This window comes from Lepidochelys kempii, chromosome 23 (assembly GCF_965140285.1).
Source record: "Lepidochelys kempii isolate rLepKem1 chromosome 23, rLepKem1.hap1, whole genome shotgun sequence".
In the NCBI taxonomy this organism is placed as follows: Eukaryota; Metazoa; Chordata; order Testudines; family Cheloniidae; genus Lepidochelys; species Lepidochelys kempii.
Window position 1 is genome coordinate 15,803,087 of NC_136402.1, and position 26,495 is coordinate 15,829,581.

Below are 26,495 nucleotides of genomic sequence, written 5' to 3' on the forward strand. Positions count from 1 at the left end.
GCCAAATCTCCGCTCGCTCACTCGCTCTCCAGCTCTCTGCCCACCCCGACCCCCCCCGAGCCCCATGGGCGGCGCCAGCCAGTGAGCCAGGGGACCCAGGCGTCCGGCGAGAGGGTCCCCCGCACGCGCGCCCACGGGGTGCCATGGGGTCCCCCCAGGAGTACCAGGCGTCGTGGTGGGTTTACCTGCTCCACCAGGTGCCCCGCACCAATTTCCAGTTCGAGGCGGTGGAGAGCAGCTTCGCCCCCCAGGACAGGGAGTACCAGCAGGTAAGGGGGCCACGGGGGACAGGAAGACGGAGGTGCGGAGAGGGGGGGAAGAGATGGACAGAAACAGGCAAAAAGGCAGGGAGAGATGGAGAGAAAGAAAAGGGGAGAGAGAAAGAGAGAGATGCATGAAGCAGTGTGTGTGTTGGAGGAAGGGGATGGATAGAAGGAGACTGGAGGGATGGAGGGATGAAGGGGAGAGATGGATGGAGCAGTGTGTGTGTGTTGGAGGAAGGGGATGGACAGAAGGAAGCAGGAGGGATGGAGGAGAGATGCATGAAGCAGTGTGTGTGTTGGAGGAAGGGGATGGACAGAAGGAGGCAGGAGGGATGGAGGAGAGATGGATGGAGCAGTGTGTGTGTGTTGGAGGAAGGGGATGGATAGAAGGAAGCAGGAGGGATGGAGGAGAGATGGATGGAGCAGTGTGTGTGTTGGAGGAAGGGGATGGACAGAAGGAGGCAGGAGGGATGGAGGAGAGATGGATGGAGCAGTGTGTGTGTGTTGGAGGAAGGGGATGGATAGAAGGAGACTGGAGGGATGAAGGGGAGAGATGGATGGAGCAGTGTGTGTGTTGGAGGAAGGGGATGGACAGAAGGAGTCAGGAGGGATGGAGCAGTGTGTGTGTGTTGGAGGAAGGGGATGGACAGAAGGAGACAGGAGGGATGGAGCAGTGTGTGTGTGTTGGAGGAAGGGGATGGACAGAAGGAGTCAGGAGGGATGGAGGGATGAAGGGGAGAGATGGATGGAGCAGTGTGTGTGTTGGAGGAAGGGGATGGACAGAAGGAGTCAGGAGGGATGGAGGGATGGAGGAGAGATGGATGGAGCAGTGTGTGTGTGTTGGAGGAAGGGGATGGATAGAAGGAGACAGGAGGGATGGAGGGATGAAGGGGAGAGATGGATGGAGCAGTGTGTGTGTTGGAGGAAGGGGATGGACAGAAGGAAGCAGGAGGGATGGAGGAGAGATGGATGGAGCAGTGTGTGTGTTGGAGGAAGGGGATGGACAGAAGGAGGCAGGAGGGATGGAGGAGAGATGGATGGAGCAGTGTGTGTGTGTTGGAGGAAGGGGATGGACAGAAGGAGTCAGGAGGGATGGAGCAGTGTGTGTGTGTTGGAGGAAGGGGATGGACAGAAGGAGACAGGAGGGATGGAGCAGTGTGTGTGTGTTGGAGGAAGGGGATGGACAGAAGGAGTCAGGAGGGATGGAGGGATGAAGGGGAGAGATGGATGGAGCAGTGTGTGTGTTGGAGGAAGGGGATGGACAGAAGGAGTCAGGAGGGATGGAGGGATGGAGGAGAGATGGATGGAGCAGTGTGTGTGTGTTGGAGGAAGGGGATGGATAGAAGGAGACAGGAGGGATGGAGGGATGAAGGGGAGAGATGGATGGAGCAGTGTGTGTGTTGGAGGAAGGGGATGGACAGAAGGAAGCAGGAGGGATGGAGGAGAGATGGATGGAGCAGTGTGTGTGTTGGAGGAAGGGGATGGACAGAAGGAGGCAGGAGGGATGGAGGAGAGATGGATGGAGCAGTGTGTGTGTGTTGGAGGAAGGGGATGGATAGAAGGAGACTGGAGGGATGAAGGGGAGAGATGGATGGAGCAGTGTGTGTGTTGGAGGAAGGGGATGGACAGAAGGAGTCAGGAGGGATGGAGGGATGAAGGGGAGAGATGGATGGAGCAGTGTGTGTGTTGGAGGAAGGGGATGGACAGAAGGAGTCAGGAGGGATGGAGCAGTGTGTGTGTGTTGGAGGAAGGGGATGGACAGAAGGAGACAGGAGGGATGGAGCAGTGTGTGTGTGTTGGAGGAAGGGGATGGACAGAAGGAGTCAGGAGGGATGGAGGGATGAAGGGGAGAGATGGATGGAGCAGTGTGTGTGTTGGAGGAAGGGGATGGACAGAAGGAGTCAGGAGGGATGGAGGGATGGAGGAGAGATGGATGGAGCAGTGTGTGTGTGTTGGAGGAAGGGGATGGATAGAAGGAGACAGGAGGGATGGAGGGATGAAGGGGAGAGATGGATGGAGCAGTGTGTGTGTTGGAGGAAGGGGATGGACAGAAGGAAGCAGGAGGGATGGAGGAGAGATGGATGGAACAGTGTGTGTGTGTTGGAGGAAGGGATGGGTAGAAGGAGACAGGAGGGATGGAGGATGGATGGAGCAGTGTGTGTGTTGGAGGAAGGGGATGGACAGAAGGAGAGAGGAGGGATGGAGAAGAGATGGATGGAGCAGTGTGTGTTGAAGGAAGGGAAATGGAGGGATGAAGAGGAGAGATGGATGGAGCTGTGTGTGTGTTGGAGGAAGGGGATGGATAGAAAGAGACAGGAGGGATGGAGGAGAGATGGATGGAGCAGTTTGTGTTGAAGGAAGGGGGATGGATAGAAGGAGACAGGAGGGATGGAGGGGGAGAGGAGGGCAGGACACAGAAAGAGGAAAGAGATGGACCAAAGGAGGAAGAAAATGAGGGTGGGATGGGGACGGACAGACCGGAGCGATGGAGGGACCCGAAGGAGAGAAAGAGAGAGGAGGAGAGAGACCAGCAGCGTGAGGGAGGAAGAAGACTCGTGAGCCAGGCCTCCACGCAGGGACAGATCGGGGAGGGCAGGGGCAGAGGGAGTGCTGAGCCGGAAAGGGGGCACAGTGGAGGCAAGCAGGGGTGGAGGGGACATGTCTGTGTCCTGGGTCTGGCCTGGCAGTGGGGCCAACGGGGGTGGTGGGGGAGGTAATTGTCCGGGGTGGGGGTTTAATCTCTTGTTATGCTGGGAGCCCCCTGTTATGTGTACTGGGAGAGACTGTAGGGGGCGGGGGTCATACTCTACTTCAGAGGTCACCGTCCAGGGCCCCTCCAATGGGGGCAGCTCCTCCCCTACAGTGGAGTGTGGGCGGTGGGGGGGGTCTGTCTGTCTGTCCCCAGAGCTATCTGTCTGTTCCCACTCACTCAGCTCTATCCATCCATCCATCCCACCCCTCTGTCTGGCCATCCATCCCCACACTCCTCTACCTCCATCCCCATCCCTCCTTCCATCCCATCCCTCTGTCTGTCTGGCCATCCACCCCCACACTCCTCTACCTCCATCCCTCCTTCCATCCCATCCCTCTGTCTGTCTGGCCATCCACCCCCACACTCCTCTACCTCCATCCCCATCCCTCCTTCCCTCCCATCCCTCTGTCTGCCTGGCCATCCACCCCCACACTCCTCTACCTCCATCCCTCCTTCCATCCCATCCCTCTGTCTGTCTGGCCATCCACCCCCACACTCCTCTACCTCCATCCCTCCTTCCATCCCATCCCTCTGTCTGCCTGGCCATCCATCCCCACACTCCTCTACCTCCATCCCCATCCCTCCTTCCCTCCCATCCCTCTGTCTGCCTGGCCATCCACCCCCACACTCCTCTACCTCCATCCCCATCCCTCCTTCCATCCCATCCCTCTGTCTGCCTGGCCATCCACCCCCACACTCGTCTACCTCCATCCCCATCCCTCCATCCCTCCCATCCCTCTGTCTGTCTGGCCATCCACCCCCACACTCCTCTACCTCCATCCCCATCCCTCCTTCCATCCCATCCCTCTGTCTGCCTGGCCATCCACCCCCACACTCGTCTACCTCCATCCCCATCCCTCCTTCCCTCCCATCCCTCTGTCTGCCTGGCCATCCACCCCCACACTCCTCTACCTCCATCCCTCCTTCCATCCCATCCCTCTGTCTGCCTGGCCATCCACCCCCACACTCCTCTACCTCCATCCCCATCCCTCCTTCCATCCCATCCCTCTGTCTGTCTGGCCATCCACCCCCACACTCCTCTACCTCCATCCCCATCCCTCCATCCCTCCCATCCCTCTGTCTGTCTGGCCATCCATCCCCACACTCCTCTACCTCCATCCCCATCCCTCCATCCCTCCCATCCCTCTGTCTGCCTGGCCATCCACCCCCACACTCCTCTACCTCCATCCCCATCCCTCCATCCCTCCCATCCCTCTGTCTGCCTGGCCATCCACCCCCACACTCCTCTACCTCCATCCCTCCTTCCATCCCATCCCTCTGTCTGCCTGGCCATCCACCCCCACACTCCTCTACCTCCATCCCCATCCCTCCTTCCATCCCATCCCTCTGTCTGCCTGGCCATCCACCCCCACACTCCTCTACCTCCATCTCCATCCTCCTTCCATCCCATCCCTCTGTCTGCCTGGCCATCCACCCCCACACTCCTCTACCTCCATCTCCATCCCTCCTTCCATCCCATCCCTCTGTCTGCCTGGCCATCCACCCCCACACTCGTCTACCTCCATCCCCATCCCTCCATCCCTCCCATCCCTCTGTCTGTCTGGCCATCCACCCCCACACTCGTCTACCTCCATCCCCATCCCTCCATCCATCCCATCCCTCTGTCTGTCTGGCCATCCACCCCCACACTCCTCTACCTCCATCTCCATCCCTCCTTCCATCCCATCCCTCTGTCTGTCTGGCCATCCACCCCCACACTCGTCTACCTCCATCCCCATCCCTCCATCCCTCCCATCCCTCTGTCTGTCTGGCCATCCCACCCCACACTCCTCTACCTCCATCCCTCCTTCCATCCCATCCCTCTGTCTGCCTGGCCATCCACCCCCACACTCCTCTACCTCCATCCCCATCCCTCCTTCCATCCCATCCCTCTGTCTGTCTGGCCATCCACCCCCACACTCGTCTACCTCCATCCCCATCCCTCCATCCCTCCCATCCCTCTGTCTGTCTGGCCATCCATCCCCACACTCCTCTACCTCCATCCCCATCCCTCCTTCCATCCCATCCCTCTGTCTGTCTGGCCATCCATCCCCACACTCCTCTACCTCCATCCCCATCCCTCCTTCCATCCCATCCCTCTGTCTGTCTGGCCATCCACCCCCACACTCCTCTACCTCCATCCCTCCTTCCATCCCATCCCTCTGTCTGCCTGGCCATCCACCCCCACACTCGTCTACCTCCATCCCCATCCCTCCTTCCATCCCATCCCTCTGTCTGCCTGGCCATCCACCCCCACACTCCTCTACCTCCATCTCCATCCCTCCTTCCATCCCATCCCTCTGTCTGTCTGGCCATCCACCCCCACACTCCTCTACCTCCATCCCCATCCCTCCATCCCTCCCATCCCTCTGTCTGTCTGGCCATCCATCCCCACACTCCTCTACCTCCATCCCCATCCCTCCATCCCTCCCATCCCTCTGTCTGCCTGGCCATCCACCCCCACACTCGTCTACCTCCATCCCTCCTTCCATCCCATCCCTCTGTCTGCCTGGCCATCCATCCCCACACTCCTCTACCTCCATCCCCATCCCTCCTTCCATCCCATCCCTCTGTCTGTCTGGCCATCCACCCCCACACTCCTCTACCTCCATCCCTCCTTCCATCCCATCCCTCTGTCTGCCTGGCCATCCATCCCCACACTCGTCTACCTCCATCCCCATCCCTCCATCCATCCCATCCCTCTGTCTGCCTCTGTCTGCCGTGGCGTTCTTAGACCTTCCTCGGAATCATCCGGGCGAGGGGCCTGAGCCAAAGTGGCCTGAAAGCCCGTCTTGGGGCTGGTCCTTGGAGGGTTTTAAGAACAAGTGGAACAAACGCCAGCCGGAGCTGATCTAAGTTGCCTTGGAGATGGAGTCATGACCCCTTAAGGTCTCTTCCGGCCCCACAGTTCTAGGATAACACGCAGAGAAATTGACCGGACGAGCGCGTACGAAATAAACCGATGCGCGGTGGACGTCCTAGAAGGACATCCCCACGCCTCGTCTGAGCACACGTCACGTTCACCCCGGCTTTGAGCGCCGTTACCTGCAGTCGACTCACATTTTGCAGCCCCAAACAGACACAGTGGGAAATGCCCCTGTGAATGGGGGGGCTGCCCCAGACTGTCTGAGAAAGGACCAGTTGCCCAGATAGTCCCACAGCTGAGGGGAATTAAGTGACCTGAGCGACCCATGATTGGGATGCTGCAGACCTTGGACACTGGTAAGAGGGTCTTCGAGCTGGATCCTGGAGTGAAGGGTGGGCCCAGGCTCCCCTGCCGGCCACTGGGTAAGGGACTTAGGCTGGGCTGTGGGATGGTTCATCCCATTTGACTTTGATACCCTGAGAGGGGGAAAGCGCGTCGTGAGCACGGAGGGCCAAGCCACGACGAGGGAGCACTCCAAGTCGCAGAGAGAGAGAGGCTGCGGTGTGCCCGACCAAGCGACGGAAGGGGGCATTGGACCTAGAAGGAACTAATTCCCAGAGCAGCCAAGAGGGGGCACCCTAACAGCGAACGAGCCCCGTGACAGCCCTGACAAGGGCAGAGGATGAATTAGGGGAGTTGAGCCCAGGTGAGCCCAGAAGGTGATCCACCCCCCAAGGCTGTGGAGGAAGCCGGGGGATGATGCCCCCAAATCTGGTGATCGGTCAGACCCTGAGCATAGGAGCAAGATGTCACCAGCCAGGCTACTGGACCAAGCTGAACCAAAATATGGGCCCCTCTGATTGTGGTATAAACGTGTCCTCACACAGGGAGCCACCCCCACATAGCGACAGCACATCCAACCTGGTTCTGGAATAGCATCTCCATGTAGACTCGAGGCACTCACTTGATTGGGCCCAGCTAAAAGGGGTCACTTTTCCGCGGCCTGGAAATCCAGGAAGGGCACAGAGTGCAGTCCTCTGCTATAGCTCCATCTTCAAACCACTTAGGCTGATCCAGATGGTTAGAAACTTTCTTCTAATTTCCAGCCTCAGTTTATCCATGCCCATTTGTTCTTGAGCCAGGCACTGTTCTTCTCCCTCCCTGCTGTTTGCCCCCCTGAAAGCAATCGGATCCCCTCCCAGCCTCCATTGTAAGCTAAACATGCCAAACTCTTTGAGTTTCTTCTCATAAAATCGACTGTCCAGTCTCCGGATCATCCCAGCAACTGATCCAGTTTGGGTTCCTGGTTCTTGCCACTGAGAGGCCAGAATTAGACATGGCATCCCAGAAAAGCTAAAGTGAGAACAATCCAGAGGAAAAATATCTACGGTGCAAACTTTTTACCAGTGCGGATAATGAACCATCGCAAGAGTCTCCTCTAGGGATGAGGTAGAGTCTCTAGTCCTTAGAGTCTGATCTACTGGATCTTTTCTTCCGTCACGTTAGTGCAAGCGAATTAACTCAACTGAGTCGAAACGCCTTCTCAGCGCTCCTTAAGACCCATCTTCAAAGACTTGTCTACACACAATCATGGTCCCACTATAACTCTTCTGGTCTAGCTAAGCCATCCTTTCCCTTGGAGGGGCTGCAGGAATACGGGTTGCTTATACTGCTATAGCTATTCCTGTCTGGGAAAGGGAATAAACTGTACGGGTATCAAGCAGCGTAGCCTAATGGAGAGTCCCAGACTGGGACTAAAGAGACCTTGTTCTGCTCGGGGACTTTGGTCAGGTCACTGCCTCAGTTAATGGGGATAATTACACTGACCTCCTTTGTCAGGTGCTTTGAGATCTACCAATGGGCTATTAAACCTCAGACTTCCGGCTTAAGCCAAGATCTTCGCTATAAGATTAGGATGGAAGCTACGTGGGTGCAGGTTCTTACACATCGGCGACCAGGAAGTTCTGAGATCTCCCTCTGGTAGGGAAAGACCGAGGTAGTTTGATTCCGACACTGACGGTGTACCCCAGATCTACAGCAAACGGCATTCCCGTGGGTGCAACATTGCCCATAGACGTGGCCTCTCTGAAAGTCTGCGTTGGCTGCTTTGAGAGTCAGACCGTCGGAGGCACTGCCCTAACTCACTGCCTTTATATCGCATTTAGGGCGTCCGTGGACAGACTCAAACAGAAGTAACAAAGTGTGAATTCAAAAAATAAAAGTAGCTGATCCAAAAGATCAAGAGGCAACTTGACTAGGACGTAGGACGTAGGAGGACCTTCCCGGGGGGGGTGTGGGGGGCGTATCAGCTGCTCTTTGACCTGGTGGTGGCAGGCAGAGGACGCAAGGGCTGGAAGCCAGACACCGTCAGACTGGGAAGAAGGCACCAGGTTTGAACAGCGAGGGGGGAGTAACTCAGCTGAGTCAAAGCGCCTCGTTGGGACAAGCCACCAAGGGAAGTGGCGGAGTCTATCTCTCGATGGCCGATCGACCTCCTCCCAAGCCCCCCAACTGGGGGTTTGGCCCCATTGCCGCCGATGGAGCGAGGGCCGATTGACACCCCTCCTCTCCTGCCCAGCTGGGGGTCTGGCCCCATTGCCTCGGACTATTGACACCAGCTGGGGATTGATCTCTGGGCAGATTAAGGCCAAATCTGGCCTCCACCTGCACTCCTGCCCTGGGGATTACGAGATGCAAATATCAAAAGTACTGCTTCTTTTTTTTAAACAAAATGCAAATTAGCTGGGAATTAACGTGGGTCAGGAGTAGTCTGCGTAACGGGGGGGCAGCTTGTTTATGAGCTTTAATCCTGTCTATCCATCCCTCCCTCCCCCCACACTCCTCCATCCCTCTTTCCCTCTCCTGCATCTATCCCTCCCTCTCCACACTCCCCTCCATCCATCCCTCCCTCCCCCCACACCCCTCCATCCCTCCCCCAAACTCCTCCATCCATCCATCCACTCCCCTGCATCTATCCCTCCCTCCCCCCACACCCTCCTTCCCTCCCCCCACACTCCTCCATCCATCCATCCATCCATCCACTCCCCTGCATCTATCCCTCCCTGCCCCCACACTCCTCCATCCATCCATCCCGCCCCCCACACCCTTCCATCCCTCCTTCCCTCCCCTGCATCTATCCCTCCCTCTCCACATTCCCCTCCATCCATCCCTCCCTCCCCCACACTCCTCCATCCCTCCCTCCCCCCACACCCCTCCATCCATCCATCCACTCCCGTGCATCTATCCCTCCCTCCCCCCACACCCCTCCATCCCTCCCTCCCCCCACACTCCTCCATCCCTCCTTCCCTCCCCCCACACTCCTCCATCCATCCATCCACTCACCTCCATCCCTCCCTCCCTCCCCGCACTCCCCTCCATCCCTCCTTCCCTCCCCCCACACCCAGGGAGCCAGATTTCCTGGTGATTCCCTTGGCAGGCAGAACCAGGAGCCGAGCTCTGGATTCGCTGCTATGTAGGTCACCGGGGGCCCCCCGCGCGGCAGAGCCAGGCACGGGGCAGCCGCTCAGCCATCCGTCCCCCCCAGGCGCCCCTCCTGTCCCCACGCGGCCCTCCATCCCCACACACAGCCCCTATCCCTCCCTCCATCCCCACACACAGCCCCCCACCCCTCCCTGTCCCTCTCTCCCTCCCCACACACACCCATCCCCGTCACTCTATCCCTGCCCATCCATCCACCCCACGTGCCCCTCCGTCCCCACGCACCCCTCCCTCCATCCCCACACACAGCCCCCCATCCCTCCGCACACACAACCTCCCATCCCTCCCTCCCTCTATCCCTGCCCATCCATCCTGCCATGCTCCCCCTCCGTCCCCATCCCTCCATCCCTCCCCACCCCCCATCCCCATCCCTCTATCCCTGCCCATCTGTCCCCCCAACGTGCCCCTTCGTCCCCACACACCCCTCCCTCTGTCCCCATGCGCCCCTCATCCCTCCCTCCATCCCCCCCCACACCCCTCCATCCCTCCCCATCCCTCCATCCCCATGCACCCCTTCATCCCCCCCACAGCCCCCCATCCCTCCCTCCATCCCCACACATAGCCCCATGGGCCTCTGCCTGCCCACCACCCCTGCCGCCGGCTGGAAACGGGCCACAGCCCCACGGGCCCCCACCTGCCCCCGCCACCTGCCGGGCCAAAGTAAACGGCACTGGGCTGTCTCTGCATCCCCATGCATGCTCCTCTGTCTGTCTGTCCATCCATCACGCCCCCCTCCCCGCCCCCGATACCCTCCGTGTCCGTCCCCACACGCCCATCACTGGACGGACAGGTATAGGGGAAGGATGGGTGGGTGGATGGAGGCTGCGTGGGGAGCGAGGGACAGACAGACAGACAGACAGACAGACAGACGAGCTGTATTTCTCTGACTGGCAAGCCCTGGCCGCCCTCCAGCAGAAGCAGGCTGTGAAATGTCTCTCAGCTCCCGCCGCCCCCCGCCCCCGGCGCCCCCCCGCCCCCTCCCCCGCATGCTGCCAGCTGCTGTGGGGTGGGGGCCTGGCCCACGCAGTTTCACTGGGGGCGGTTTCACCATCTAAGCCTGGAGCAAATTGAGAGCAGCTGTAATCTGCTGGGCCAGGCTTGTGTTTGCTTGGGGGGGTCGGGGCGGGAGATTGGGGCTGGCTGGGAGGATAGCCACAGGGCCAGGCGCCCTGGACATGCCCTCATCTGCCCCCTTTGGGCCCTGGGGGGCAGGGATCACCACAGGGCCAAGCACCTTCTCCTAGAAATATAGGCGAGAACCCAGGAGTCCTGGCTCCCAGCCCCCCCTGCTCTAACCACTAGACCCCGCACCCCTCCCAGAGCCGGGGAGAGAACCCAGGAGTCCTGGCTCCCAGCCCCCCTGCTCTAACCACTGGACCCCGCAACCCTCCCAGAGCCAGGGAGAGAACCCAGGAGTCCTGGCTCCCAGGCCCTCCCACCCCCCACGCTCTAACCACTGTCTGTGGGTTGATCTGCGTCTGTCTGTCCGTCCCCCAGGCCCTGCTGCTCCTGGCCAGCGTGGCCGGGCTCTGCCTGGCGATCAGCCTGGGGCTGATCTGCGTCCACCTGATCCGGTTCTGCTGCTGCGACCCGGAGGACGAGGACGAGCCCAAGCCGCAGAGGGTTTGCTGCGTCACCTGGAGCTGCGTGGCCGCCATTGTCATCTGCTGGTGGGGACCCAGGGAAGGGGGGGGACACGGATGGGGCTGGGGGGGTCAGAGCCCCCCCCAACCTGTGTGAGAAGGTGGGGGGACTGGGCAATGTCGGCTGAGGCCCCAACAAACTCGCTTCAGGAATGGTTCCAGCATGGGATGGGAGCCAGCGCACCCTAGAGGGAACAGGCCCCGGGCCCCATTCCCTGCCCCCCTGAACCAGCCAGTCCCTGCCCTGGGGCCAGGTGGGAGCCGGCACCCCCTATAGGGGACAGACCCCAAGCCCCATTCCCTGCCCCCCTGAGCCAGCCAGTCCCTGCCCTGGGGCCAGGTGGGAGCCGGCGCCCCCTAGAGGGGACAGGCCCCGGGCCCCATTCCCTGCCCCCCTGAGCCAGCCAGTCCCTGCCCTGGGGCCAGGTGGGAGCCAGCGCCCCCTAGAAGGGACAGGCCCCGAGCCCCACTCCCCACCCCCCATTCTCTAAGCCTTTGCTAAGGAGGCTGCTGGGGTTGGTATCTGTCCTCCCCGCCCCGCAGCCTCCCTGGGTCCATCAGACTCCCCATTGTCCTGGCTTTGTTTGGCACTGGCTGTCAGTGCCCCCCCTCCCCGCCTGACCCCCAGCTACCATAAAGAGCTGCTTGTTTCCTGGCGCTATAGGAAACCGGGTCCCTTTTCTCCCCCTGGCCCCGGCCCCGGCCTGGGTCCCCCGGCTCCTTTGTCTCTTTGTTCTGCCATGGCCGTGCCCCCGCATGGTCCCCCCGGCCCCCCCATTCTTGCCAATCCCCGCCCCTTCACTGCCACACAGGGAGAAAAACAAAACTTCCCAGCTCCGGGCGCCAAGGCAGAAGGCCAAGTTCATGGGACAAAAACACAGTCAGTCCCCCTCCCGCACCAGAGCTGGGGATGGAACCCAGGAGTCCTGGCTCCCAGCCCCCCCCCTGCTCTAACCACTAGACCCCACTCCCCTCCCAGAGCCGGGGAGAGAACCCAGGAGTCCTGGCTCCCAGCCCCCCCCCCGCTCTGACCACTAGCCCCCACTCCCCTCTCACTGTGGGGAATTTCACCAGACTCTCCATTCTCCGGGCTGGGTTATTGAGTCTCTCCTCCCCCATCCCAGCCCCATACCCCCCTCCCTGGGGGTCGCTGGCAGCCCCCTGAGAAGGAGCCAGGCTGGGGGGAGAAGGGCCCCATTGAGAGCCCAGCCCCAGGCCATTCAGAGAGCGGACAATGGGCCCCTCTGTGTGCCAGGGGCTGGCTGGGGGGCGGGAGCCCAACTCCCCTGGGCTCAGACCCAGGCCGGCTCCTGAGCAGCCGGGCCGCAGACAGGGAGGGACCAAACCCCAGAGCACCCTGGTCCCATTGCTACGCCGAGGGGAGTGGGGTCTAGTGGTTAGAAGTAGCGGGGCTGGGAGCCAGGACGCCTGGGTTCTCTCCCTGCCCCTCTCCCACCCAGCTTGGCTCGGTGATGGGGAAAGAAACTGGCTCCGCCCCCCCCGCCCCCCCCATGGCTCCTGCCCTGCAACGAAGGGGCCTCATTAGCGTGACAATGGGGCTATGGAGGGGGCGGTTGCCATGGCAGCAGGATTTTGGGAGCCAGCCAGCCTCAGTCACAGACAAATGGAATTGGGGGGGGTATGGGGGGAGATGGGAGGCATGGGGGGAAGGTACAAGGGGGAGGGCGATGGAAAGGTCCAGCAGGGGTTGGAGGGGGATGGGGACGGAGTGGTCGGGCGGGATGAGGGGTACGAGGGGGAGAGGATGGCAGGGTCTGGGGGTGAATGGGGGGGATGGAAGGGAATGGGGGGCATGAGGGGGTATGGGAAGTACGAGGGGGATAAGAGGGAGGGAGGTGGGGTTGGGAGGTACGAGGGGGATGGGTACAGAGGGGGTGGGGTTGGGAGGTATGGGGGGATGGAGGGGTCTGGGGGGATGGGAGGTACGAGGGAGATGAGGGGGAGGGAGGGGGAGTTGGGAGGTATGCGGGGGATGGGGACGGAGGGGGGTGGGGTTGGGAGGTATGGGGGGATGGAGGGGTCTGGGGGGTGTATGGGGGTGGGGTTGGGAGGTATGGGGAGATGGAGGGGTCTGGGCTGTATGGGGTGGGGTTGGGAGGTATGGGGGGATGGGAACAAAGGGGGGTGGGATTGGGAGGTATGGGGGGGATGGAGGGGTCCGGGGGGTATGGGAGGTACGAGGGGGAGGGAGGGGGAGTTGGGAGTTATGGGGGGGATGGGAACAAAGGGGGGTGGGGTTGGGAGGTATGGGGGGGATGGAGGGATCCGGGGGGTATGGGAGGTACGAGGGGGAGGGATGGGGAGTTGGGAGTTATGGGGGGGTGGGGTAGGGAGGGGTCCAGGAGAGTCCGTGGGGGGCTGATCACTGGCTGCTGCCCCAGAACTCGAGGGGTGTCTCCGGCAGGGCGCCCCTCTCATTATCTGCAGGGCTGTAATTACCCCACCCCCATTCTGATTGCTGGGGGGGGCGGATCTGGCTGTCAGGAGCCTGCTGCCTCCTGGGGGTGGGGGCCAGTGACAGCTGGATGGGCCTGTGGGTGTGATGTGGGGGCGGGATCCCAGGCTGGCAGGGCCCAGCTCCCCCCCTCCCGCTGCCCCCCTCCCCTCTGTGCTAAGAAGTTTATGGGTCTTCATCCGTCATCCCGGCCGTCGCCCCCCCCGTCCCCCCCCCGCCTCCTCTCCCCAGCTGAACTCTGCCCCATGCCCGTCTCCCTGCCCCCAGGCCTGGGGGGTGCCCGGGGCCGGGGGCTGGAGCGCCAGTGGGATGGGGCTGAGCTGGGGGGGTGGGACTCGTCCCCCCACCGGTGCTGACCCCCCTTGTGCCCCCCCCCCCAGTGCAGGGATCGGCCTGGGCTTCTACGGGAACAGCGAGACCAACGACGGGGTCGGGCAGGTCACGGCCGCGCTGCTGGACGCCAACCTGACGCTGCAGAGCGCCGACGCGCTGGTGAGCCCCCCGTGCCCCCCAGGTCCCCCCTGTGCCCCCCACTGCCCTCCTACCTCCCCCTGTGCCCCCCACTGCCCTCCTACCTCCCCCTGCACCCCCAGCCCCTAATGCCAACCTGACGCTGCAGAGCGCCGACGCGCTGGTGAGCCCCCCCGTGCCCCCTCAGGTCCCCCCCGTGCCCCCCACTGCCCTCCTACCTCCCCCTGTGCCCCCCACTGCCCTCCTACCTCCCCCTGCGCCCCCAGCCCCTAATGCCAACCTGACGCTGCAGAGCGCCGACGCGCTGGTGAGCCCCCCCGTGCCCCCTCAGGTCCCCCCCGTGCCCCCCACTGCCCTCCTACCTCCCCCTGTGCCCCCCACTGCCCTCCTACCTCCCCCTGCGCCCCCAGCCCCTAATGCCAACCTGACGCTGCAGAGCGCCGACGCGCTGGTGAGCCCCCCCGTGCCCCCCCAGGTCCCCCCTGTGCCCCCCACTGCCCTCCTACCTCCCCCTGTGCCCCCCACTGCCCTCGTACCTCCCCCTGTGCCCCCAGCCCCTAATGCCAACCTGACGCTGCAGAGCGCCGACGCGCTGGTGAGCCCCCCCGTGCCCCCTCAGGTCCCCCCCGTGCCACCCACTGCCCTCCTACCTCCCCCTGTGCCCCCCACTGCCCTCCTACCTCCCCCTGCGCCCCCAGCCCCTAATGCCAACCTGACGCTGCAGAGCGCCGACGCGCTGGTGAGCCCCCCCAGGTCCCCCCTGTGCCCCCCACTGCCCCCCACTGCCCTCCTACCTCCCCCTGTGCCCCCCACTGCCCTCGTACCTCCCCCTGTGCCCCCAGCCCCTAATGCCAACCTGACGCTGCAGAGCGCCGACGCGCTGGTGAGCCCCCCCAGGTCCCCCCTGTGCCCCCCACTGCCCTCCTACCTCCCCCTGTGCCCCCCACTGCCCTCGTACCTCCCCCTGTGCCCCCAGCCCCTAATGCCAACCTGACGCTGCAGAGCGCCGACGCGCTGGTGAGCCCCCCTGTGCCCCCCCAGGTCCCCCCTGTGCCCCCCACTGCCCTCCTACCTCCCCCTGTGCCCCCCACTGCCCTCCTACCTCCCCCTGCGCCCCCAGCCCCTAATGCCAACCTGACGCTGCAGAGCGCCGACGTGCTGGTGAGCCCCCCCGTGCCCCCCCTGGCCCCCCCTGTGCCCCCCACTGCCCTCCTACCTCCCCCTGCGCCCCCAGCCCCTAATGCCAACCTGACGCTGCAGAGCGCCGACGCGCTGGTGAGCCCCCCCGTGCCCCCCAGGCTGCCTGTACGCCCCCTGTGCCCCCCATACACCCCCCGTGCCCCCCACCGCCCTCCTACCTCCCGCTGCACCCCCCAGCACCAACCACCCGCTGCAAGGTGCGGACACACTGGTGAGGCCCCCGTGCCGCCTGCCCCCCGCCACTCCCCACAGCCCCCCAAAGCTCCCAGAGCCCCACTCCCCCCCGCCCCCGCTAGCTGCCCAGGGAGCGACTCCCCCACCCTGTGCTGCGCGGGGACCCTGCACACACGGGCAGGGGAAGTGTGTGAGGGGGCACATGGCAACACGCAGGCGTGGGGGTGGGTGACACCTCGCACACGCGTGTGGGGAGGCATGACGGTGGAACACGCGTCTGAGGGCAGGCGTTGATGGTGGCCCACGAGTGGGGGGCGGCGTGACCATAACGCACACGTGTGGGGGGAGGCAGGACGGTGGCCCACGTGTGTGGGGGAGGCTTGACCAGGACACACGCGTGTGGGGGGCGAGGCATGACACAGCACACGCCTGTGGGGGGAGGCGTGACTGTGACAAGCCACGTGGAGGGGAGGCGTGACGGTGACACACGCATGTGCCGGGCGCCTGACCCGGGCCCCTTCCCCCCCAGGTGCGCCGGACGCTGGGGCTGCTGTCGGGGGCCGTGGGGGGGGACCTGACGCGGCTGGAGGAGGAGCTGGTCCCCCGCACCGAGTTCGTGGCCGTCGTGCGCAACACGCGGCGCCAGGCCGAGGCCGTGGCCCAGATCCTGGCGGGTCTCCCCTTCTGGGGGGCCCTGGGGGGCAGCCCCAGCCAGCTGGCCCTCGGCCTGGCCTACCTGGAGGACTACAGGTGAGATCCGGGGGCGGGGGAGATGGGAGGGAACGGGGGGGTCCTGAGAGCTGCCTCCCCCCTCCAGGTGGCTGGCGGGGGGCAGGGGACGGAGGGGGCGGGGGACTGGGCTCCCCCCTGCCCCCCAGGTGGCTGGCGGGGGGCGGGGGAGGCAGGGGGGCTGGGCTGGCAGGGAGCGTGGGACGGAGGGGGCGGGGGGCTGGGCTCCCCCCTGGGCTCCCCCCTGCCCCCCAGGTGGCTGGCGGGGGGCGGGGGAGGCAGGGGGGCTGGGCTCACCCCTGGGCCCCCCCTCACCCCCCAGGTGGCTGGCCTATATCCTGCTGCTGCTGCTGGACCTGGCCATTGGCCTCTTCACCCTGCTGGGGCTGGCGAAGCAGATCAAGTGGCTGCTGGTCGTGTGAGTCGGGGGAGACCTGGGGGGGGGCGGGGGGCAGCTGCAGTCACTGGGACCCGATCCCCCCCTCACAGCCCCCATCTTCTATTTACCAGCCCCCTCCCCCCACATCTCCCCTCCTGCCCTGCCCCCCACTGTCCCCCATCTTCCCTTCACCATCCCCACAGCCCCCTCCCTCAACCCCCCCATCCCTCCACGACCCCCATTGTCCCACCTCCTCCCCCATCATGCCTCACAGCCCCCCTGCCTGGTGATGAGAGGGGAATGGGGTGCAGTGGTTAGAGCGGGGGTGGGGGCTGGGAGCCAGGACGCCTGGGTTCTCTCCCTGGCTCTGGGAGGGGGCAGGGGTGAGAGGCTGTTTCTCCCTGCCCCACAGGCTGGGGGAGGGGCTGAGTTGGGCCTTTCCCAGCTCCTGACTCCAGTGTCTCCCCTCCCCCCAGAATGACTGTGATGAGTTTCTTCGTTCTCATCCTGAGCTGGGGCTCCCTGGGGCTGGAGATGGCAGCAGCTGTGGTGAGTGAAGGGCTGGCGGGGGGCGGTTGTGGGTCTCAGCCCCGTTCTCGCCACACCAGGAGATCAGTGCCTCCTGGGGCTGCGGGTCAGGAGTGAGGGGCACCGGCAGTTACTCTGAATATTATCTCAGGAGGGGTATGCCATGAAAGGGTTAATCCTCCCCCGCACCCCATTAAAGATAACCAGGGCCAGGGCAATTAAATTATCTCACCTTAGAGAACCCAGGCTGCCCCCCACCCCCGCCCCAGCCCTGCTGGTGCCCCTCACTCCCGACCCACAGCCCCCTGCTAGTCCCACCCTCGGCTCCCCCCAGCCCTGCCGGTGCCCATCACTCCCAACCCACAGCCCCCTGCTAGTCCCACCCTCGGCTCCCCCCAGCCCTGCCCGAGCCCCTCACTCCCGACCCGCAGCCCCCTGCTAGCCTGGCCCTGGGCTCCCTCCAGCCCTGCCCGAGCCCCTCACTCCCGACCCACAGCCCCCAGCTAGCCCAGCCCTGTCCCGCCCAGCCCTGCTGGTGCCCCTCACTCCCCACCCGCAGCCCCCTCCTAGCCTGGCCCTGCCCCCCCCAGCCCTGCCGGCGCCCCTCACTCCCCACCCACAGCCCCCTGCTAGTCCCACCCTGGGCTCCCCCCAGCCCTGCCGGTGCCCCTCACTCCCAACCCACAGCCCCCTGCTAGTCCCACCCTCGGCTCCCCCCAGCCCTGCCCGAGCCCCTCACTCCCGACGCACAGCCCCCTGCTAGTCCCACCCTCGGCTCCCCCCAGCCCTGCCCGAACCCCTCGCTCCCGACCCGCAGCCCCCTGCTAGCCCAGCCCTGGGCTCCCCCCAGCCCTGCCCGAGCCCCTCACTCCCGACCCACAGCCCCAGCTAGCCCAGCCCTGTCCCCCCCAGCCCTGCTGGTGCCCCTCACTCCCCACCCGCAGCCCCCTCCTAGCCCGGCCCTGCCCCCCCCAGCCCTGCCGGCGCCCCTCACTCCCCACCCGCAGCCCCCTGCTAGCCTGGCCCTGGGCTCCCTCCAGCCCTGCCAGTGCCCCTCGCTCCCCACCCGCAGCCCCCTGCTAGTCCCACCCTCGGCTCCCCCCAGCCCTGCCGGTGCCCCTCACTCCCCACCCGCAGCCCCCTGCTAGCCTGGCCCTGGGCCCCTGGGCCCAGACCTGATTCTTAGCTGATTACTCCCGCACCCCGCAGGGACTCAGTGATTTCTGCTCCGACCCAGACGGCTTCGTCCTGAACCTGACCCAGGCCAAGACAGACCTTAACCCAGGTAGGCACTAGAGGCAGGAGGCCGGGCTAGATGGGCCCACGGGGCTGATGGGGGCGGGGGAGGGGAGACGAGACTAGAGGGGCCCATTATTAACCCCTTCCTTCTCCCCACCCCCAGCAGAAATCCTCCAGTACTATCTCGCCTGCAGGCTGGACGTCCCGAACCCCTTCCAACAGGTGAGACCCCAACAACTCACCCGTGAACTGAGCTGGCTGGGGCTCAGACTGGGCCGGGTGGGGGAGGGGCACACCAGCACCACCAGTAGGGAGGCCTGGGCTCTGGATTCTGGGGGCTGAGTGTGTGGGGGGAGCCCCAGGGCCGGGCTAGCAGGGGGCTGCGGGTCGGGAGTGAGGGGCACCGGCAGGGCTGGGGGGGAGCCCAGGGCCGGGCTAGCAGGGGGCTGTGGGTCGGGAGTGAGGGGCACCGGCAGGGCTGGGGGGGAGCCCAGGGCCGGGCTAGCAGGGGGCTGTGGGTCGGGAGTGAGGGGCACCGGCAGGGCTGGGGGGGAGCCCAGGGCCGGGCTAGCAGGGGGCTGCGGGTCGGGAGTGAGGGGCACTGGCGGGGCTGGGGGAGGGGCTAAGGGGGGCCTCTACCTGAACCCACCACTAGAGGGCGCCAGACATGGTCGTGCAGCCGGTTTGCACCGTGGGCCGGGGCCGGAGCCGGGGCGGGGGGGAGGGAGCCGCACCCCCCCCGCTCCCGTCTGCGCCCCCCAATCCCGCTCTCACCCCCCCAGAGGCTGACCATGTCGCAGCGGGCGCTGTCCAGCATCCACTCCCAGCTGCACGGCCTGGAGAGAGAAGCTATCCCACAGTTCCCCGCGGCAGAGGTCAGTGCAGGCTAGGGAGTAAAGCCAAGGGGGTGGGGGGACGGGCGGGGAGCCCGGACGCCTGGGTTCCATCCCTCTCTCTCCCTCCCCCAGAGGAACCTGGTGTCTGTGCAGGGCACCCTGAACACCACGGAGAGCAACTTCCACCAGCTGGTCGCGCTGCTCAACTGCCGGGGACTTCACAAGGTATCGGCTCCTGTCCCCCCGGGGGGGTCCTGCTGCCGGGCCCCCCTCTGGCAGCATTCCCCCCCCCCGGCTATGGTAGCCCCCCCCCCAGCCATGGGAGCTCCCCCAGGCTCCGCCCCCCTGAGCTGTGGCAGCTCCCAGGCTCCGCCCCCCAGCGGGCCAGTGACGCCGTCTCTCCGCCAGGACTACGTGGACGCGCTCAAGGGGCTCTGTTATGACGGCATGGAGGGGCTGCTCTTCCTGCTGCTCTTCTCCCTCCTCTCGGCCCTCGCCTTCACCACAGCCGTCTGCAGCCTGCCCCGCGCCTGGGAGAGGTTCCAGAGCAGGTGGGCAGGGCCAGGTGCAGGGGGCGGGGCTTCTGAGGGGGTGGAGACGAGCGGGCAGCAGGGGGTGGGGCGCAGCTGAGTATAGGGGGCGGGACATCTAGGGTGGGAGGGCGGTTCTGCTTGTGGTGGGTGGGGCCACTCACAGTGGGGGTGGGGCATCTGGGGTGGGGATGGTTGGGACAGGTGGGTGGAGCTTCTCAGAGTGGAGGGAGTGGGCGGGGCATCTGGGATGGGCGGGACTGCTAGCAGTGGGGGGCGGGGCCTGTTGTGGCAGGGCAGCAGGTTGGGGGGGGGGGAAGGGGGAGGCGGGGGGTGTGGTTCTGGCAGGGGCGGGGCATCTGGCCAGGGGGCGGGAGCAGTCACAGCGGTGGGCAGGTATCTGGGGGGGACGGGCAGGGGGACATGTCATGTGGGGGGGGGCATCGCCAAGCAGCCCCCCGCCAACCCCCCCTCTCCGGCCAGCAGGGACGCGGCATATGAGGACACAGAGGACGACGACCCCTTCACCCCTCAGGCACGTAGCCCCCCGCCCCGCTCCAGCCTGCGCCTCTCGGCCCCACCCATTTCCAACGCCCCCGTCTCACAGTACATGTGAGTAGCCCCCATCCCCTCCCCCCCCCACGGACCGCAGCCGGGGGCTGGGCTGGGGGCCAGCGGGCGCTGGGCGTCCGTCCCTCGCTCCCCACCCCGTGTCTGTCTGTCCCACCTCACCGGCCGGCTGGCCCCGCTGTGGTTCTCCTTCCCCCTTGCACCCGTCTCTCCATTTGTTTGTCCACACCCCCGTCCGACCCCGTTACACCCCCGTCCCTCCATCCATCCCTTTGACCATCCAGCCATCCACCCCCAGCTACCCCTCCCTCCGTTCCCTCTCTCCCTCATTCCCCTGTCGCTCTTCTCATCCATCCGTCCGTCCCCCCTCTCCCCCCCCGCCCCGGCAACAGCTCCGTCTCGGCTGCGCCGGCATTCGCCAGACCCCAGCCTGCCTGGGACTTAGGGGTCAGGTGCCCCAGTGCTAAGCTGGGCCAGGTGCTGATGGGTGCCCCCTCCATATTACCCCCTGTCCTGCCTTGCTGGATGGGGGAAGGCAGTCCAGGGGACCCTCCCCAACCATCAGTGGGCTCTGCCCTCCCCTATGGGCCCCTCCAGCCAATCTCTGTCCCGTTCTGCAATTAAAGCTATCCCCCCGAGCCACCACTGGGGGGCACATGGCAACCGCCTCCCCCTCCTCCGCCCCCACCCACCCTCCCACACACACTGTCCGGTTGTTTCTGGATTCACTCTGCCCAGAGCTCGAAGGGTTACTTATAACAATACCAGCTAGTGGGGGATGGGCCTCTAGGACTGTTCAGACCAGATCAGACTCATGGGCCCATCTAGCCTGGTATCCCGGCTGCTGCCCTGGTTCAGATCCGTGGGCCCCTCTAGCCCGGTATCCCAGCTGCTGCCCTGCGACAGAGCCATGGGCCCATCTAGCCTGGTATCCCGGCTGCTGCCCTGGTTCAGATCCGTGGGCCCCTCTAGCCCGGTATCCCAGCTGCTGCCCTGCGACAGAGCCATGGGCCCATCTAGCCTGGTATCCCGGCTGCTGCCCTGGTTCAGATCCGTGGGCCCCTCTAGCCCGGTATCCCAGCTGCTGCCCTGCGACAGAGCCATGGGCCCATCTAGCCCGGTATCCCGGCTGCTGCCCTGGTTCAGATCCGTGGGCCCCTCTAGCCCGGTATCCCAGCTGCTGCCCTGCGACAGAGCCATGGGCCCATCTAGCCCGGTATCCCGGCTGCTGCCCTGGTTCAGAGCCATGGGCCCATCTAGCCCCGTATCCCGGCTGCTGCCCTGTGACTGAACGATGGGCTCCTCTAGCCTGGTATCCCGGCTGGCCTCTCTTAAATAGATTCCTGGCCCCAGTTAAACCAAGACATCCAGCTGTTTCTGTCTGCCCCCCTGCCCCACCCCCAATCACCAGTGGGCAGCCCTGGGTTCGACGACCGAGCCCATGGCACGGCCCTGCAGAGATTTGGGGGGGAGGAGGAAGCTGGGGGTAGAGTGATGTCACACACACCCCCAGTTCGGGGACCTGGCTCTCGGAGGGGGGGCAGGATTCTCCCCACCCCCACCCCCAGCCCTCCCGGCTAGCGCCTATCTCGCTCTCCTCGGCAGGAATCAAAGCGGTTTGTTCAGTGGCAGTCCTCGATATGATAGCGTGCCCCTCCTGGACCGGCACTCCCCGCCCCCCTCGGTAAGTCTCTCCCCTCCCCAGCCTGTGCCCCCACTCCCGGGGCGGCGGGAGGGATCCCCCCAGAGGACAACCTGGCACTGTGGGGCCGCTGTGCCCCCTTAACTCACTGGCCTGGGCTGTCTCACACAGTGTCACCCCAGTGACAAGCTGCGAACCCTCTGCAGGCGCTGTGATCACTCAGCCAGCAGCATGGGCAGGTCCCCACACCCCAGCAACATGGCATGACAGCTCCCTGAACCTCTCAGAGAGGGACCCCAGCCAGTCGCCCCAGCCTGGCACCCCAGAAATACACCGTCTTCCACTGCTCGGGGACTCCCTCGGACGGTGCAAGCTGATTCATTAGTTTACCATTCCGGCAAAAGGGGAGTGGATCCACACTGGTTTGGGTAAAACATCAAACAGGTTTATTAACTCCAGCAAGACAGAGTGTCAGTGAGTCTTGGTAGCAGGCTCAGAGAACAGAGTCGCTTACCTAAGAAATAAAACTAGAAATGGCGTCTCAATTTAACCGTCTGAGCAAGATTTGAACCAAACAACCTCTCCCGCTAACAAGCCGCTCACTGCTCCTCACTACACAGGCCGGGTTCCCTTCCAGCCTGGGACCAGTCTCCCTAGCTCAAAGTCTTTGTCTTCTGGACAGTTTTCTGGGTGTGGAGATGGGAGAGGAGAGAGGCCAAGTGAGGATGTCACTGTCCCTTTTTTTATACTTTCTTCCAGCTGCTAGAAAGATTCTTGCCGGTGAGGCAGCCCCCATTGGTCGGGCAGTTCAAAAAAGAACTAGATAAGTTCCTGGAGGATCAGTCCATCAATGGCTATTGGCCAGGATGGGCAGGGATGGTGTCCCGAGCCTCCCCACCTCGGGGATTATCAGTAGCACACAGACAGCAAAACTTCCCACACAATGGGAGCACACACAAGCCAACAGGACATGCGTTCAAATGATGCCTCACAAGGCCTGCTTTGTACCAAACATCATAATCCCATCCCAGGGGTGAATGCTGGGGCTCCAGGAGGCTGCTTTGACAGACAGAAAGTCACATCGTCCCCTCCAGTCTATCCCCCACACCCCCATCTCTCTCTCATCTCTCACCCCCATCTCTCTCTCTCCCCCTCCCCCCCAGTACTCACCCAGCATGCAGGCATCTTACGTCGGCGCCAGCCAAGAGGAACCAGGCCCCCGATACTGAATGGACTTCCTGACCTAGAATCCGACCCACAGCCCCCACCCCTGACTAACACATGGACCAGCTGCCCTCTCCCCTCCCGCCAGGTGCTGCTGGGCCTGACAGAACCAAACAGGGGGGGAAGGAGACAGACCAGGGCTGCGCCCCCACCCCTCCACCCCCACCATGGCTACCTCCTGCTGACCTGTCCCTCGGTCTATCTGGGTTTGATGCCAGGGATCTGTGCCCCTGAGAAGGGGGAGGGGCTGAAGGAAGAGGGTTCCCCCATAAGAATCCCTGGGGGGAGAAAACAGGAGGAAAGCGAAAGAATGAATGGAGGAGTGAAAGAATGAGCCTGAGAGGGCAGAACAGGTGAATGGAGGAAGGAGAGAGTGTGAGAGTGAAAGGGAAGGAAAGAAGAAGTGAAAGAGTAGAGTGAATGGATGGCGGGGAAGAGTGAAGTGAAAGGGGAAAGAATGGAGAAATTAAAGAGATGAATGAATGAATGAGCAAAAAAAGAGTTGAAAGAATAGGAGAAGGAATGCGTGGAGAAAAGAAGGAAGAGGGAAAGAAGGAAGGAAAAAAGTGAAAAAAAGCAAAAAAACGGTGAAAGAAGGAGGGGGGAAAGAATGAAAGGCCAGAAAGAAGGAGCAAAAGGAGGAACGAGAGAGTGAACGGATGAATGAGTGGGAGAAGAACAAATGAGAGAAAAAGAAAAGAACTCAAAGCTTGCCTGAACTGCACAGGAGCGTGAAAGAGACAGAGGGAAGGAATGAAGTGTGAAAAAACAGAGCGAAAGAACGGGGGAAAGATAGACGAAAGATGGGGTGGGAAAAAAAAGAGTAAAGGAATGAAGGAGTGAAAAAGAACAAATGAAAAGGAGCCCATCAAAAAATGGGGGAACGAGAGAGCAAGGGGGAAGACAGAGAGAGCAGTGGCCAGACAGACAGACAAGTGAGCCTGGCCAGCCCTGGAGCCGGGCCAGCCCCAATTAACGTCTAACCCCCCCCCCCCCGCTGTAGGGGGCCAGCCCCCGGCCCCCGGGTTGTAGAACAGAGACCTGTAGGCAGAGGAGAGGTGACTGGCGTGAGCTGGAGGGGGACCCCACCTGCCGTCCCAATTAGAGCCTCAGCCACTAACAAGCCTTCGATCCAGAGGAACGAGAAATAAAAGGGAAATTTTATTTTAAAGGGAGCTGCATGTGCACTTTGATTTGCCTCTCCTCTAGGGGGCGCCAACCCTGATCTGGCCCCCGGGTGGGGACTGGCTGGCTCAGGGGGGCAGGGAATGGGGCACGGGGCCTTTCCCCTCCATGGGGCGCTGGCTCCGATCTGGCCCCAGGTGAAATGAGTTCAGCCACTGTCCCCTGTCAGGCCAATCCATGTCATGACTGACACAAACGGGGCTCCAGAACCGAGGCCAAAGGGGCCCCAGAACCTGAATGCCCCTCTGCCCCCTAGTGGGGGCCGCCCTTGGGGTGGGAGCACGGGGAGGCTGGTCCCCACTGTTAACACTCCATAGCCCACGGCGGGAGGGGGAGGAGGGGGAAAGCTGGCATCTGGTTGGCCACTGTCAGACGCAGAAGCCCTAGCTTCCACCTCTTTCCCTCCCAGAGCTGGAGATAGAACCCAGGAGTCCTGGCTCCCAGCCTCCCCCACTCTCACCACTAGACCCTGCTCCCCTCTCAGAGCAGGGGATAGAACCCAGGAGTCCTGGCCACCCCTCCGAGCTCTCAGCACTAGACCCCTGTCACAGACTCCCAGGCCCCGTTCTCTCTCGGCTCTGTACGGCCCCTGGGAGAACCCCCTTCGGTGTGAGAGCCCCTTCCCCCGAGGGTCATCCTCATTCTCTGGGGTTAGGCCCTCGGGCTCCACCACCTCCTGGGGCTGCACCTCTGAGCCTCCAGCCCGCCTGGCTCTCTCCGTGAGCCCCATCGGGGAGGCCACTCGCTCTGGCCCCATAGCGCTGTCTACACCGAGGGTTAGGTGGGTGTAACTGCGTTGCTCCGGGGTGTGGATTTCCCCCCACCCTCCGAGTGATGAAGTTATACTGGTATCGGTCTGTAGCATAGACCTGGCCAGAGAAAAATGTTCCCGGCAGCTGTTTTTATTTCCTTCCAGAATTTCAAGCGGCTGGGACGAGCAGATTTGCAGGTCGCCTCTTCACGGGGCAATTAGCAACGTTTTTGTGTTGTGATGTCTGTGTTTCGCCAGCCTTGGTGATGGGCAGGGGCCGATCCCTGCAGCAGGCAGCGCCGTGGATCCAGAGCAAACCTTTTATTACAGCCAGGAAGCAAAAACTTGGAGAAAGAAATTCAAAGTGAGATTAACGCTGGCAGCAACTTGCATCAAGTCTAAACACGGTGTTATAAGCTTAGCACCCCGCTGAGCCCTCCCGACACCCTGGGGAGTGGGACGTTTCCAGCAATGAGTGTGGCAGTGCTCAGCTGAGGCCCAAAGCTTTGGGAAAGGCTGGCACTAGGTCAGCCACCATCACACGGAGGAGTCCTGGCTCCCACCTCCCTCCCAGAGCCAGGGAGAGAACCCAGGAGTCCTGGCTCCCAGCCCCCACCCCCCGCTCTAACCACTAGACCCCAATCCCCTCCCAGAGCCAGGGAGAGAACCCAGGAGTCCTGGCTCCCAGCCCCCTCCCCTCCCTGCTCTAACCACTAGACCCCAATCCCCTCCCAGAGCCAGGGAGAGAACCCAGGAGTCCTGGCTCCCAGCCCCCACCCCCCGCTCTAACCACTAGACCCCAATCCCCTCCCAGAGCCAGGGAGAGAACCCAGGAGTCCTGGCTCCCAGCCCCCTCCCCTCCCTGCTCTAACCACTAGACCCCACTCCCCCCCTCTGCCAGCGCTGAGGAGAGAACCCAGGCGACCCCTAGCTCGGAGCCCCTCCCCCATTTTCTTGCTTCCGCCTTTGAAGGGATATGTCCCTCCTACGCCACCATCCCTCCCCGGGCAACCACCCTCTTTGCTCTCATTGGCTGCTCCTGACGCGCCCCGCCTCTCCGCCCTGTTCGCCAATCTAACCCCAGCTCCTCCCTCCCGATTGGTCGAAAGGAGAGGAAAGGGGGCGGGGGAAGAGCCCTGCGTCGTGACGTCACCCCGCCGCCGCCGCTGAACTTCGGGCTCTCGCTCTCTTTCTCCACCCTCTCCGCGTGCGTCACGCTGTGTGCCGCGCGAGGCGCCCCGGAAGGACGCGAGCGGGCGGGGGAGAAAAAAAAAAAAAAAAAAAAACCAGGGGGCCGCCGCCGCCATCTTGAGAGCGCGGGACGGAGCCAGCGCGGCGCGCGAGACCCCCCCGGCGCCGCCCCTCCCGCGCAGCGCAGCGCGCGGCGCCCGGACGTCGGCGGCCGAGGCCGGGCCGGGAGCGGAGCCCGCGGCCTGAGGCGCGGCCCGAGGCCCAGGGGAGCCGGCGCGGGGCGGGCAGGGCCCTGGGTGCGGCCTCGGGGGCCCGGAGGTTTCGGGGGCTGTGGGGCGAGACGAGGCC

General features: G+C 63.7%; 1 protein-coding gene across 10 annotated transcripts; it reads left to right on the forward strand.

Moving 5' to 3' along the window:
* On the forward strand, nt 1–25,704 carry TTYH1 (tweety family member 1). 10 transcript variants are annotated; one of them, XM_078850002.1, is made up of 14 exons: nt 1–269; nt 10,877–11,049; nt 13,879–13,990; nt 15,873–16,093; nt 16,395–16,490; nt 16,928–17,000; nt 18,189–18,264; nt 18,382–18,440; nt 19,001–19,093; nt 19,187–19,279; nt 19,463–19,605; nt 20,068–20,119; nt 21,760–21,838; nt 25,122–25,704. In XM_078850002.1, the coding sequence occupies exons 1-13, from the start codon at nt 144–146 to the stop codon at nt 21,796–21,798; spliced, it is 1,356 nt and encodes a 451-aa protein (XP_078706128.1). In that variant the 5' UTR covers nt 1–143; the 3' UTR covers nt 21,799–21,838; nt 25,122–25,704. The 10 variants fall into 10 exon arrangements, with proteins under 10 accessions (XP_078706128.1, XP_078706126.1, XP_078706122.1 ...); XM_078850000.1 differs by lacking the exon at nt 25,122–25,704 and adding an exon at nt 22,960–24,191; XM_078849996.1 differs by lacking the exon at nt 25,122–25,704 and adding an exon at nt 22,960–24,191 and having other exon boundaries at nt 20,071–20,196.
* The last annotated feature ends 791 nt before the right edge of the window (nt 25,705–26,495 follow it).

What these genes read in the sequence shown, in the direction of transcription:
- TTYH1 (XM_078849996.1), top strand. Translation starts at nt 144, where the DNA reads ATGGGGTCCCCCCAGGAGTACCAGGCGTCGTGGTGGGTTTACCTGCTC. An exon ending in TGCAGAGCGCCGACGCGCTG is followed by an intron (nt 13,991 to 15,872) that starts GTGAGCCCCCCG and finishes CTTCCCCCCCAG; the next exon opens with GTGCGCCGGACGCTGGGGCT. An exon ending in CAAGACAGACCTTAACCCAG is followed by an intron (nt 18,265 to 18,381) that starts GTAGGCACTAGA and finishes CCCCACCCCCAG; the next exon opens with CAGAAATCCTCCAGTACTAT.